The sequence below is a fragment of the Prionailurus bengalensis genome, chromosome D2, assembly GCF_016509475.1.
Source record: "Prionailurus bengalensis isolate Pbe53 chromosome D2, Fcat_Pben_1.1_paternal_pri, whole genome shotgun sequence".
NCBI classification, from domain to species: Eukaryota; Metazoa; Chordata; class Mammalia; order Carnivora; family Felidae; genus Prionailurus; species Prionailurus bengalensis.
Window position 1 is genome coordinate 77,710,633 of NC_057351.1, and position 13,507 is coordinate 77,724,139.

Here is a 13,507-nt window from a genome sequence, read left to right on the forward strand (position 1 = left end):
ACACTCCCGTGTTCGCCTCCCCCGGAACAAGGACGCTCCAGCATCACGCCAATGCAGCCATCCAACTGGGAAATAGATGCGCTGTGTGACCGTATCACCCAGGCGTCAGGACCCATTCAGACTCACCAGCTCGTCCCCTTTTCCATCTGATCCCGAATTCAGTCCAAAAGCATGTGTCCTACTTGACGTAAGCTTGCGGACTCTCTTCAGTCTGGGAGAATTCCTCAGTCTCCCCTTGTCTTTCATGACCTTGAAGAGTACGGGTCTTTCATTCTGGAAAAATCCAACCTGTGTCTATCCATAGTTTTCTCATGACCAGACTCTGGCTGGCCGTTCTGGCCAGTCATCCCACGGAAGTGATGCTGTGCTCTTCCCAGGGGGGGGTCATGTCCCAGAGCACAGCGTGATGACCGGTCCCTCCGCCAGGGATGGTGATCCTGGTTGACGCCTGGCCAAGTTGGTGCCCACCAGGTTTCTCCACCAGTAAGTGGATCCAAGAGCACACGATATCCTTTCCTTCTTTCAACCACCCGCCTGCCTTAGCGACCTTTGAGGGCTGCCCGAATTGACCACCGCCCAGATGGTTCTGCAATGGTGACTTCGCTTCCATCATTCCTCCTATGCTCTTGACAAGTTGCCCTTGTACTGGAGAGAGGAACTTTCCCTTCTCCCCTTTTTGTGCATTTGTTTGTGTCTTTGTATCTGTGTGGACTCATGGATTATTACTTTACTGGATGGCTTAGAACCCATTAGTATTTGTATTCTTTTATGCCCGAATGCTCCCAGATTTGGCCAGCGGCAGCCCCTTGGAGGTGATTCTTAACGTCCTTTTGACCTCTCTGGGCAGAGGGAGCTGGGAAGTAGAGGTATGTGTATGTGAGTGCACACACGCACACACACACACACACACACACACACACACACACACACACTCACACACTGCCACACCCAGTTCTGTGTTTATCTCATGCCTCTGATTGCAACACTGCTCGAGAGTGCTTTAGAGCCTAATCACCTTTTGTATACGCAAATGCTCTGTGAGAACCTGGCTCCCATTACCCTTGATGTGGTTCTTTTTCTGCTGCTCCCCCTGTCCCTTCTCCTGTGACCTTCCTTGCCCTGTCCGAGGGAAGGGAAGGGAAGCTTAGTGGCTTTCCTTCCAAACCTTCCGAGAGAGAGAGAAGAGGGAGAAGATTCTCTTTTTAATCCGGAAACCCTTTTGCACTCGTCTGTCTGCCAAGCACTTTGCTTGCCCCGTTCCAGATTGCCCCACCTGAGAGAACCCTGGTTTTCAACCACGGTTTGTTCTGTTACCACCCTCCCCGGTTCTCTTTATTTTAGACTTTGAACTCCCTGTGCTCTTGATCGGCCTGTCAACTCCGGAGTGTGCGATCCCCATTTCCTTTTGACACTGCTCTGCTGAGGCATGATTGGCACATAAAAAGCTGTGCATTTTGAATGCCCGCGACTCGCTGAGTTTGGGGATGAGAACACACCTGGGAGAGCTTCATCACCATCAAGACGTAAACGTGTCCATCATCTCCCAAAGTTTCCTTCCACTCCCGCTATTAGTATAATTATTGTTATTATCTAGTGATCCCCATTGGATTCAGCCCGGGGCCCTTCTCAGGGCACAGGTCCCTCGTGTGTGCGTAGAGCTGAGGTGCAGGCTTTTTAGACCAGAATGTGACTGTCTTCCTTTCTGAAGCAGAGTCCTCTCTGCCTCAGTGTCTAAAGGGCGGGTGACTCATGGCCCTCCGGAGGAGCACTTGTTGAGGCCAGGGCCCCTCCCTGACATTCCAGCGGGAAATCAACCCTTTGCTGGCCTGACTAAATTTATAGTGGGCTGGTCCTGGCAGCTGGGGACAGCAGCTGGTGGTTAAAATCTCTGACAGATTTTTTTTTTTCCCTCCGAAAAATGTTTCGGTCGCTCTAGTCCGAGCACCACCACGGGGAGAACTTAGAAGCCATTTATAGCCTCTTGCAGTTGGCCCAAGAAAAGCTGCTTCATGAGAATCCCTCCACTTCCCCAGAAGCCAGCTCTCCCCCATTCTCAGCCATCCGGAACATAACTGGGTCACTAGGAAGACACAAAGGCCTCGGAGCTGCTGGTACAATGTGAATTTGACAATTTTTTTTTTTTAAGTAATTTCTTGTGGTTCAAGCTAATGTATGTATGTGTATACACACATACACTTTTATTTTAAAATTATTATAATTGTGTTGTACGGGAGGTTTGTAAACCTGTGTCGGTGCCTATTAACTCTTGATCTACACACTATTCTAACACCCCGAGCTTTGTGTCTTAGTCTGCACATGAGAAGCAGAGAACTGAAGGCGTAAAGTGGAGGAGAGTCAGGTGGGTTAGCAGAGGTGCTGGCTGACGGCCTGCGAGTGAGGGGCGAGGCTGAGTTGGGAGAGTCCTTGGTGACGGTGCAGCCCAGGGCCTTTGCTTTTACAGATGGAGCAGTCACCTGGCTGAGATCCCAAGGTGGGGCCGGTCTAGAATCCAGCCCTCTTGACTTCATGTACAATTGTGCTTTTAGTGCCCCGGCATACTTCCTCACTGACATCATAGTGACTCAAGATGCTGATTGTGTGTCATTGAGAAAACATTTCATTATGTTCGAGATTCTCTGTTCAGAAAAATCGGAGAAGTGTCCGATAGGCTTTGAAACATAATTCCTCCCAAAGAGTTAAAGTAACAATGCCATCCCACGGAATATGCAGACAGATATCTCTTCCTCACCAGATCCTCCACTGGAACCTGCATTTTCCCCAGTGGTGCCTGACGAGCGAGGCGTGGCTGCGTTTGTGCCTCGGGACGAGGCCGACAAGCCCGTGGAAAATGTCAGCACAAAAGTGGGGACTTGACTCTGATTGTCCCATCGCTTCAAACTTTCGCTGAGTTAGTACAAACCGAAGTTGCTCCCTGGCACTTGAAACTGTCCTTAAATATGTTTTCTTATTTATTTTGCTTGTAAAAGCCGTGCATAGTCAGCACAGAACTAGAAAACAGAGACAAGTTCAACGGGAAAAAATACGCATGGGGCACCTGGCTGGCACAGTCCATGGAGCAGGGGATTCTTGATCTCAGGGTTGTGAGCTCAAGCCTCACATTGGGCATAGAGATGACTTAAAACCATAAAAAAAACCCCCACTCATAATTGTACTACTGAAAGAAAATTACTATTAACACTTTGGCACGCATCTGCTTGGTGCTTGTTCACTCTGCTGCACGTTTCCTGCGTGTGTGTTTGTATATACGTGTACATATCTACATGTATACACACGGATATATAAACACTGATATACACGTGCACATGAGATCTGGATCGTGCTACTGACATATTTATTTATTTATTTATTTATTTACTTATTTATTTATTTTGAGAGGCAGAAAGAGAGAGGGAGAGAGAGAATCTTAAGCTGGCTCTGCGCTGTCAGGACTGAGCCCCGATGCAGGGCTCAGTCCCACGAAGCATGAGATCATGACCTGAGCCAAAATCAAGACTCAGATGCTCAACCAACTGAGCCTCCCAGGCGCCCCCATGCTACTGACAGTTTTAAAAACATTTCTTTAGTTAGTGATGGACGTAATTACCTCTAGGGATGTGGAGATCTACCTTATTTTTTTAAACAGCTGCCAATAAGTCGGTTCTACAGCTTTGCCTTAATATGATTAACTGTCTCCTACTGTGGGACGTTTTGGTTGTTTCCCGTTTTTTTGTTTTGTTTTGGGGGAGGTTTGCTATTATGGTCACAGATGTGATCAGCATCTTTGTTCAAACCCTTAATCATCGTATCATCGTAAAATAAATTCTTGGAAGTACAGTGGCTGTGTTGAAGGGAACAAAGTCTTTTCTGGCTTTCCGTGTGTATTGCCAAAGCTCCTGGGTGATGTTTTTCCATTCAGGTTTTTTTTTTTAATTTTTATTATTTTTATTTTTTTTTATGACTTTGGAAAGTCGCTAATGCCGGTATTTTAGGATTCTCTGAATTGTGACCCAGAATCCCTGCCATTGTCCCGCCTCCAAGCTGGCTCCTTCCTTTTCCCCTTGTACCCATTTCTCTCTGACTCCTTGGGCCTGGTCGCAGGGCTCCGAGATCGAGTTCTGGGGGATTTGGAACGGTGGGTGGGAACCGTGGAGGAAGAAGGGAATGTCACAAGGCCCATGGGAATAAATAGTAAGGTGTGGTCATGGGCATGTGCTGGTCTCATCACATTTAAAACATAGTTTCCGGAAATTCACCCTGGGCCCCCCTGCCTCTCATTCATTTCAATGCCAAAGGCAGCACTTTGTGGCAGAGCCTTGGATAGAAGTTTGGGGCTGATTCCTTGGCTTAGGATCTAGTTCCAGTCCCTTGACCTGGCCTTGGGACCTGGCTCCCGTCCACCCCTGCCCTTCCCAGTCTCCGCCATCCACACTCCTGCCACACTGACCTTGTGTGTTCATTGCTCTAGAATGACCGACTCCTTCCTGGTTCGGCACTTTCAGATATGTGGCTGCAGACCCTCTGTCTTTCTCTGACTCTTCAACCTTTGGGACACGGCCTAGAGTGGTGGTTAAAAACATTGCCCCTCGAGTCAGGCTTGGGTTTATATCCTGCTTCTGCCCCTTACCAGCTGTGCAACCAGGGACAAGTTATTCAGCCTCTCTGCGCCTTAGTTCCCATATCTGTAAAAACCCCATTACCATGAGGTTAATGATGGTACCCACCTCACAGGGTTGTCGTGAAGATCATATGTGGTGATATCTATGAGGACTTAGACTGGCAGTTCCTGGCACACAATACACGTTAGTGAACATTCATTATCGCCAAGCCGACCGGGTGGCCTCACCCTACCCCCTAAACAAGGAAATGTTCCCTGTCTCCCGGCTGGGACCTCCTGGGTTTATCTCCCACAGCCTTCTGTATCTTTCCTTCTTGGTGGTGACTGCGATTGGTACTAAACAAGCATTTCAACAAATGTCTGACTCTTGCCTAAGACTGTAAACTCCATGAGGACGGGGCCCGCCTCTTCCTCGTTTACGACGCAAGAGTCAGGCTGCAATCCGTGCCTGCTCACGGAACAAAAGTGAGGGCCCTGCTCCCCACTGCCCAGAGCCAAGTTCATCAGAAAGAAACACTCGTGGACCTCCGTGATGAACTAGTAAGATGTACCCGATTATGGAAGGGGGTTCCCAGCAGAGTGAGCTGTTGTGTTGACCAGACTGTGACGGTGACCTGTGTCCCTCTGCACTTTCAAAGCCCGCTGCTCTTGGAGGCTGTCTGGTATCCACCTTCTCAGTGGATGAAGGGCCAGTGCGGTTTTTAAAAGTTTCTAAGGCATATAGTTCAAAACTTAAAAAACAAACAAACAAACAAACAAACAAAACCGATTAAATGAATTACTAGGAAATGGAAACGATACCCGGCCAGGATTTCTCGTTCCTGAGCACTATTGACACTCTGGGCCAGATAATTCTTTGTGGTGGGGCTGTCCTGGGCATTGTAGGATGTCTAGCAGCGTCCTGACTTTTATTATTAGATTCACAGACAAAATTACTCTGTCAAGTCGCCCTGCAGGCTTCTAAAAACTCAGTTTCTGTGTTTTCTCCTCCTGGGCCAGCGCCACCTGTGGGCCACACTTGGAGTAGCAGCAGATCCTTCCTGAAAGGGCCTGCTGGGGGTCCAGATAAACTGTGCTGTTCAAACACATTGAAAACTTCAAGGAACATTTCTGAGCCTGGGCTTTTTTCCTCTCCTCTCCCTAGGTCACCTGTAGCGGATGATGTCATCCAGCCAGCTGCCCTCGAGGACCTTGAAAACCCACTGTTAGCCACCTCTCCCCACCAGAGTGAAGCCATCAGCCAGGTCTCCGGGGACCTGACAGCCCAGAGGTACCGTGGGGGCTGAGCCTGCGTCTGGTGGTGGGACCCCGGGGCCCAGTCTCTGAGGCTGCCTCCCTCCACTCCCCTCCCCTCCCCTGAACGCCACCCCTACGTAGGTTTGCACGCCTCTGCTGCACAGGGCTGGGGACTCTTCTTGGGGCCTTAGGGACCTAAGGGGACACCAAGAAGACCCCGCCCCAATGAGCGATTTAGAGATCTGTTCCCTTGTGATCTTCAGGGGCCCCTATTTAAAATAGAAGTCCTCTGGGAGAGAGGACGTGCTATTTATACCTCTCCAAGGAGTGACTCAGTTGACTGCCTCTGACCTCCCAGGACACGAGCTGGGTTAGCAGAGAGCTGTGGTCAGAGCAGAGGGGAGCCAGCAGCACCATGGGGAAAGGGACCGGGTCCTTGTGCCTTTGCTTGGCAGACGGGTTTTGCCGGGGCGCAGGGGCGGGGGTTCTTCCCTCACCTGCACTACGTGCCTCGGCAACCCCACAGCAATTGCAGATGTCCAGGTGCACTGTGCATAACCCCACTGGCACTTGATTTCCAAGAGGCTTGCCCAGCATCAGCCTCAGGACTTGGCTCGGATGCCAGTACACACACACACACACACACACACACACACACCTATCTCTCTCTATACACATGCTCCTCCCCACCCCCCCCCCGTATATATACATATAGGTTTATTTAATACACACACACACACACACACACACACACACACACACGCTTCCATTTTTGAGATTTAAGTCACATATGACGTTGCATAAGTTTAAGGTGTTATACACAGATATTTTAATTTATGTTTATATCAGTAAAGCAGCCCCAGTGAGTGACCCCGCATGGCAGCAGGGAGAGCGTGCTGAACAGGCGCTCCCATGGACCCCGAGCTGGGAAGCTGGTGGGGCACACCCATCCATCCAACCCTCCCCCACCCCCCGGCCATTTTACGGGAGGGACCCAGAGGGGCAAGCGGAAGCTCTCTGAGCGCTGGATGCAGGACGACTTAGCTGTGTGGTTCTGTGGCTCCCAGAAGAGCTCACGTGTCTTTGGGTCTTGTCCGTGTTTCTGAAGTTCCCTCCCAGCCCTGAGACTGTATTTTATTTTTTTTTCATTTTTATTTGTTTTTTAATATTTTTTAATGTTTATTTAGACAGAGGAGAGAGGCAGAGTGCAAGCAGAGGAGGGGCAGAGAGAGACAGAGACAGAATCGGAAGCAGGCCCCAGGCTCTGAGCTGTCAGCACAGAGCCCAGTGTGGGGCTCGACCTCACAGACCGCGAGATCATGACCTGAGCCGAAGTCAGACGCTTAACCGACGGAGCCACCCAGACGCCCCCCCGAGACTGTATTTTAAATGATTTGTCCCAGACCGCACAGTAGGCAGTGATAACTGCTCTTAAAGCTTGCTCTGAAGGCCCCTGCTGTGCCCCAGGCACCGCACTTGAGTATGTCACATTGAGTGTCTCTGTAAATCCTCCGAATAGCCCTAGGAGGTGAGGGGTTCTCTTAGGAACCCCTTAGCCATTTTACGTATGAGCAGACTGAGGCTCGGTTCCGTTAACGTGTTCAAGGACACGTAGCTGGGGAGTGGTGGAACTGGGATTCCAAGCAGGTCCTGCCGGCCTGCCAGCCTGTGTTCGGCTGCGGGGAGAGCCAGTTTCCGCCTCCCACAGTGCACGGGGTTCCGCCTACATCACTGGCCCCTTTCAAGTCCAAGGAAGATGACGCACTGTAGGGCTGTGTCACCTCTGACCGTGACCAAGAGTGATCACAGGATGCAGGAAGGAACCAGTGGTCAAGTACAGATTTTATCTGTGCTGAGAACTTGGCCAGCTTTCTGGCTTTATTTCCCAGTAGAACGGTGCAGGTAGAGTCCAATGAGCAACTTTGGTGCCTGGCCAGCGTTATTGAACATTTGTCTGGGGTCTCATTTTCTTGGTTTTACTGGAAATCAGTAGAAAAGAGGCAGTGCTGATAGGAGCAAGGGTTGGTCTGGCTTTGGTCACCAGCTGCTTCCACAGAATACTCATTATCCACTGATTCCATATTTGTGAATTTGCCCCTTCCTAAGATTTATTTGTAACCCCGAGATCAACGCTCATGGCTTGCGGTCATTTGTGAACATGTGCAGAGCAGCAAAAATCTGAGCTGCCTGGGGCCCTTGTTCCCAGCGGGGGTGGAGGAAGACGCCCTGTCTTCTTATTGTAGCTCTCCTCCTGGAAACAGGTTTCTGCACGGTATATTTAGGGCCATGGCTTTTGTAATTTTGTGCTTTTTCATTCATGATCTTGCTGCTTAAAATGGCCCCCAAGGGGGGCGCCTGGGTGGCTCTGTCGGTTAAGCGTCTGACTTCGGCTCAGGTCATGATCTCACGGTCTATGAGTTTGAGCCCCACATCGGGCTGTGTGCTGATGGCTCAGAGCCTGGAGCCTGCTTCAGATTCCCTGTCTCCCTCTCTCTCTGCCCCTCTCCTGCTCACGCTATGTCTGTCTCTCTCTCAAAAATACAAAAGATTAAAAAAAAACTTTTTAATGGCCCCCAAGGTAGTGCTGAAGTGCTGTGAAGCATATTTAAGCCCAAGAAGGCTGTGGTATGCCTTCCGTAGAAAATATTCATGTTAGATAAGCTTCATTCATGTTAGATGAGCTTCCTTCAGGTGTGAGTTATAATGCTGTTGGCTATAAATTCAATGTTAATGAATCCATGATATCTATTAAATAAGATGTTTTCACACAGAAATGCACAGAAAACAAGGTTACGTAGTGATGGGTTGACAAAAATGTTGTGACCAGGGGCTTAGAGGAACCTAACCCAGCTTACCTGCTGGGAACGGTGGTTCACAGTTCAGCTCCCAGAACAACTTGATAGAATGTAACTACTCTGAGTAACAGGAATCAGCTGTACCTGACCTTGCCGATCCCAGAGAATAACCACGAAGGGCAATCTAGGTGGGCACTGGTTGCTTTTTAACCTCAGAAATGGCCCTGCCGCCCCACCCCACCTGTCTTACCTGCTGGGGCTGCTGTGACAAAGGACCACAGACCGAGGGCCTTATAAACAGCAGAAATGTATTGTTCATAGTTCTGGAATCTGGACGTCTGTCAGGGTGGTCAGGTGAGGATCCCCTTCCCTGCTGCAGACTTCTTGCTGCAGGCTTCAAATTAATTAATTAATTTGAGAGAGAGAGAGAGAGAGCACAATAGGAGCAGAGTGGGGGGTGGGGGTGGGGAGACAGAGAGAGAGAGGGAGAATCTCAAGCAGGCTCCGCACCGCCAGTGAGGAGCCAGTCTTGGGGCCTGAGCTTAGGACCTGGGAGATTATGGCTTGAGCTGAAATCAAGAGCTGCATGCTCCACCAACTGAGCCACTCAGGCACCCCCTGTGGGGTCTCTTATAAGGGCACTAATCCCGTTTGTGGGGGCTCTCAGGACATACTCATATCCCCAAGGCGCCATCTCCTATTTCCAGCACATTGGGGGTTAGGATTCCAACATGTGAACTGAGGGAGGACACACATATTCAAACCACAGCACCACCCTCGGAACCCCTCGCGGGTCGTGTCCCGCGCAGGGTAGGGACAGGGGAGGCAGAGGGGAAGAAAACAGGGCAGAGAAGGCTGAGACGGTGCACTCTAGAGGTTTGCTCCCCCTAGGAGTAGGTTGGTACTTTAAGTTTCAAAATTAAATTTAAATTTAAATTTAAAAAAATATTTTTTTTTTGGCATGGAACTGGAGGGTTTGCTTTAAGCCACCTTTCTGCCTCTCTCTCGATTACCTATTGGTTCTTTGGTGCCACATCTTTCCCTTACAAGACGTCTTCTTTCTGAATTGGGAAAAAAGGCACCCCCATCTCTGAGGCAGTTCTCAAATACAATGAAAGGCATTCGCACGCCCCCCTTCTTCTCTGTCAAAGCCGTCGGAGGACATCAAACCTTGCTTCTTCCCCAGGGAAGAGCCTCCGAACCTGCTCTAAACCGGTCGAGCTTCCCTTTTTGCCGTTGGGATCCCTGGGCCCAGACCTTCGAGAACATTCTGCAAATGACTACACTGTCCGTGGCCCATCTGTTTAGTATTTTCAAGACCGTTTTTAAAGCAGCAGAACTTGTTTTTTAAATAAAACCACACTTATTAAACAGAGTAAAACGGGGCACTCTGGTTACATCCTGGAAGTTCCTTTAGCCAGGAATCCAAATAGAGGGGTCTCTTTAGACCTTGAGGGCTCTCCCTTGGACACAGCTGGAAAGCCACTCACCTGACTCCTGTCCAGGGAGGCCAGACTCTAGTGTGCATCCAGATAACCCAGTTAGAGCACACATTGCTGCCCCGCCCCTGGAATTTCTGACTCAGGAGGCCTGGGGAGCAGCCCAGGACTCTGCATTCCTAAAAGATCCCAGGTGACGGTGCTGCTGGTCTGGGGTCCACAGCTGGAGACCCACGAGGTAAGGCAGTGCCGTTCTCAACCTGTCTGGCTATCTGCAGCTCTTCAGGATTGGAGACATCTGCCCCTAGCAGCTGGTGGCTCGAGTTTCTGATTCCCACTGTCAGACGAGAGAGCCAGGAGTGGGCATAGCTCCAGCCAGCGTCATAGCCTCGCTATGGAGTTACCACAGTCGGAAACTTCAGAATTTTCTGAAGTTGAAAGACAAGGAATTCATGCTGATTTACAGCTTCTGTTTGTCCTCTTGCTCCCGAGCCATGCGTTTATTTTGGGGGCAGCCGTTTGCACCAAAAGATTTTCAGCTGTGGGTATGCATGAGCGGGTTCAACTGCCTCACCAAGTTTAACCGGACTTTTATTTAAGTAAGCACCGTATCGTAAAAACTGCATGGCAAAGTGAACGTATTATTGTTTCTGTTGTTGTTTTTAATTTAGAATAGGGATCACGCAAAAATCTCTCAATTCCAAAAACAATTGATATAAAATAAATAAGTGACAGAATTCCTTTATGCCATTTAAAAGGTATGTGTTGGGGTGCCTGGTGGCTTAGTCAGTTAAGCATCCCAGTTCTTGATCTTGGCTCAGGTCGTGATCCCAGGGTTGTGGGATCAGACCCCGTGTTGGGCTCCATGCTGAACGTGAAGCCTGCTTAAGATTCTCTCTCTCTCCTTCTGCCCCCTCCCCTGCTCGCGCACTCACATTCTCCCTCTCTCTCTGTCTCTCTCTTAAATAAATAGATAAATGGTATGTTAAAGGTCCATGTTTACGAATCCAGTTGATGTAGCCAGTACCCAGTTGGCTGAGTAAATTGGGGTGCATCTGAATGCTCGGACGGGGCCTTTGAGTTTCCAAGTAGCTGGCTACTATTACATGGAAGCTTATAACTTGCCATGTTGGCAGGGTTCAAATATTGCCAATTTCATATCTCAGACGAACACGTGGCCTTGTTTTGGTTTTCCGTGCATCTTGAGCAAATTTATCTGTGTAGGTAGATTTTTCCCTTCTGGATAAATCGCTACATCTTGGCCACCTGAGATCAGTTTCCTCTGTCCTCTTCATGCCCCTCTCTGCAGTCTCTGTAACTCCGGAGCCATTGGCCACTGGGGGGGGGGGGATTCATGACCCAGATCAAAGGCCCTCAGATGGCGTTGGGGTGGTGTTTACGGCCTTTCCTCTAGTTTATTAACTAGCCTGAGTTCTGCTTGGGTCAAGCTCAAAAGCAGTTTCCCTTCTCTGAACATAGGTTGTTTGCTTTGTGGAGGGACACAGGGTAAGAATGTTCTGGGAAGGAACTGATAAGCCAGTTCAGGGTTAACTGTGTGGAGCCAGCCCCCCTTGTTGAACGTGTGAAGGTCAGGATGTTTAGGGCCTGTTCACACTCTCGCATGGGCTGAGTTTCACATGCTGGTTTATCTCGAGAGAGAGACTAGAAATAGCTCGAGGGGCCTGCCTTGGAGCTTCCAGCCAGTTTGCAAGCCTGTCTGGGCACCTTGGGACTCAGGCTTTGCAGCAGCTGCATCTCCGAGGAGTGTATCTCCCATTGCTGAGACTGTCTTATGGAGGGAAGCACAGGCCTCTGCTGGCCTGCTGTCCGGGGCCCCGACTGGCCGAGCTTAGCTCTCCAGAGCAACAGTGTCAAAGTGCTTTCTTCCCTCTAGCTTGTATCTGGCTTTCCATCTGAATCGAGTCTTTGGCCGTAGCCTTTGCCCTATTACGTGATTGTGTGCACTTGGGAATTCAAGAAGGAAAAAAATCAAGAGCCTGTGAGGAAAGCCTGTTGTGCTAATACCTTCCAGATGGCGATATGAAATGGGAGATAAGGTGGTGTCGCCCATCTGGCCCGACAGGACGTGCTGTGTTCTGCCCGGGGTTTGGGGGATATTATCGCCCTCCGTGACAGCCAGGTCACTCTGGTGTCTGTCTTTGGACAGGGGCTTAGCTTGGCACCTCCGGCCGATCTCCGAAATGCAGTTCGCTATCAGGTCAGTGGGGGATCTTCCGGGAAGGACTCAAAAGCCCAGAACAGGCAATCAAAAGGTAACAGTTACCTGGCAGCATCTCGCCATGGCTCAACTCACAGGCCTGTCAGGCTGAATGCAAGCCCTGAATGGACATCGTCCGTGTTTCTCTGGTTCCTGTGTGGGGCGGAAACTGCATCCAAATGGTTAGGAGACCAGTTGTTGTTTGTGGGGACCTGGGTGAGACACTGAATCGGAGATGGCGAAGTCTGGCCATTAGCCATGGCTCGCCGTCTGCGTTAGGAAGGATTCTAAGGTCTTGTCCACCCGAGCCTAGCAGGAAAGAGTGCCATGATCAGTAAGTCATGTCTGTCTGCTGGAAGGAGGTGTGGTGGCTCATGTGGCCTCTTCTTGTTAACTCTTCTCTTGAACAAAAAAGGCTTAAATTAAATCAACATTTCCTTCATCTTCCGAAAAGATAAACATGCTGTGAATGTGAATTCAGCTTCTTTGTTATTCCACTAAGGCTTGGAAAACATTAATTCCTTAAATGAGAAAAGGGAGCTCAGAGTTTTATTAAAAAGGCCTTCAGACACCCTACCCCCGGCCCATTTTATAGAAGGACTCGAGGCAAGAGAAAGTTAGTACCGCGCAGAAATGAAATGAGAATTCACGTGTGAGGCCTGCATCGGGGTGCCCTGGCCTCCTCTGTGCCGGCTCGGTGGCCGTCCGGGAGTTCCCGCTGAGGGCTGGCAGGGGTGCTGGCCATTGCCAAGGGCCCGGCTCCCTGACCGCGATGTCTGAGGACGAGCCCCTGCTGGTCAGGGAGGCTTGGGTACAGACAGAAGCTGGCACAGAGGGGCTGAACTGTCCCCACCTTGTCTAGCAACGCTGTCCCCCGGGGCAGCTCAGGCTCGGGGTGGGGTGGGAGGCGGTACAGGGACCCTGTGTAAGTTCCTGCTTGGCGTCTAGAACCAGGGCTGGCCCTGTGGGCAGGCCACCCAGACAGTCGCCCAGGGCCCTGTGCTTATTTCAATGGTGTGCTGTCACCATCCTGAGATTCTTGATCCTTCTGGAATGCGGCGCTCTGCATTTTCACTTTGCATTCCATTTTGCCCTCGAGTCAGGTTACTGGTCCTGCCTCAGATTGGGATTCCAAGAAGATTGCACAGGTGTCCTGCTGTCGGTGGCCTATGTGTTGGGGACGCAGGGAAGGAGCTGTCCTGTG

The 13,507-nt window shown here is 50.2% G+C and overlaps 1 protein-coding gene across 16 annotated transcripts in view; it reads left to right on the forward strand.

The window, feature by feature from the left end:
• TACC2 (transforming acidic coiled-coil containing protein 2) overlaps window positions 1-13,507 on the forward strand; it is a 212,722-nt gene that overhangs the window by 97,673 nt on the left and 101,542 nt on the right. For all 16 annotated transcript variants that reach the window (XM_043597739.1, XM_043597742.1, XM_043597746.1 and 13 more), the window contains one exon: window positions 5,760-5,885. In XM_043597739.1, coding sequence (XP_043453674.1) covers window positions 5,760-5,885 — 126 coding nt within the window. The remainder of the gene's footprint in view (window positions 1-5,759; window positions 5,886-13,507) is intronic.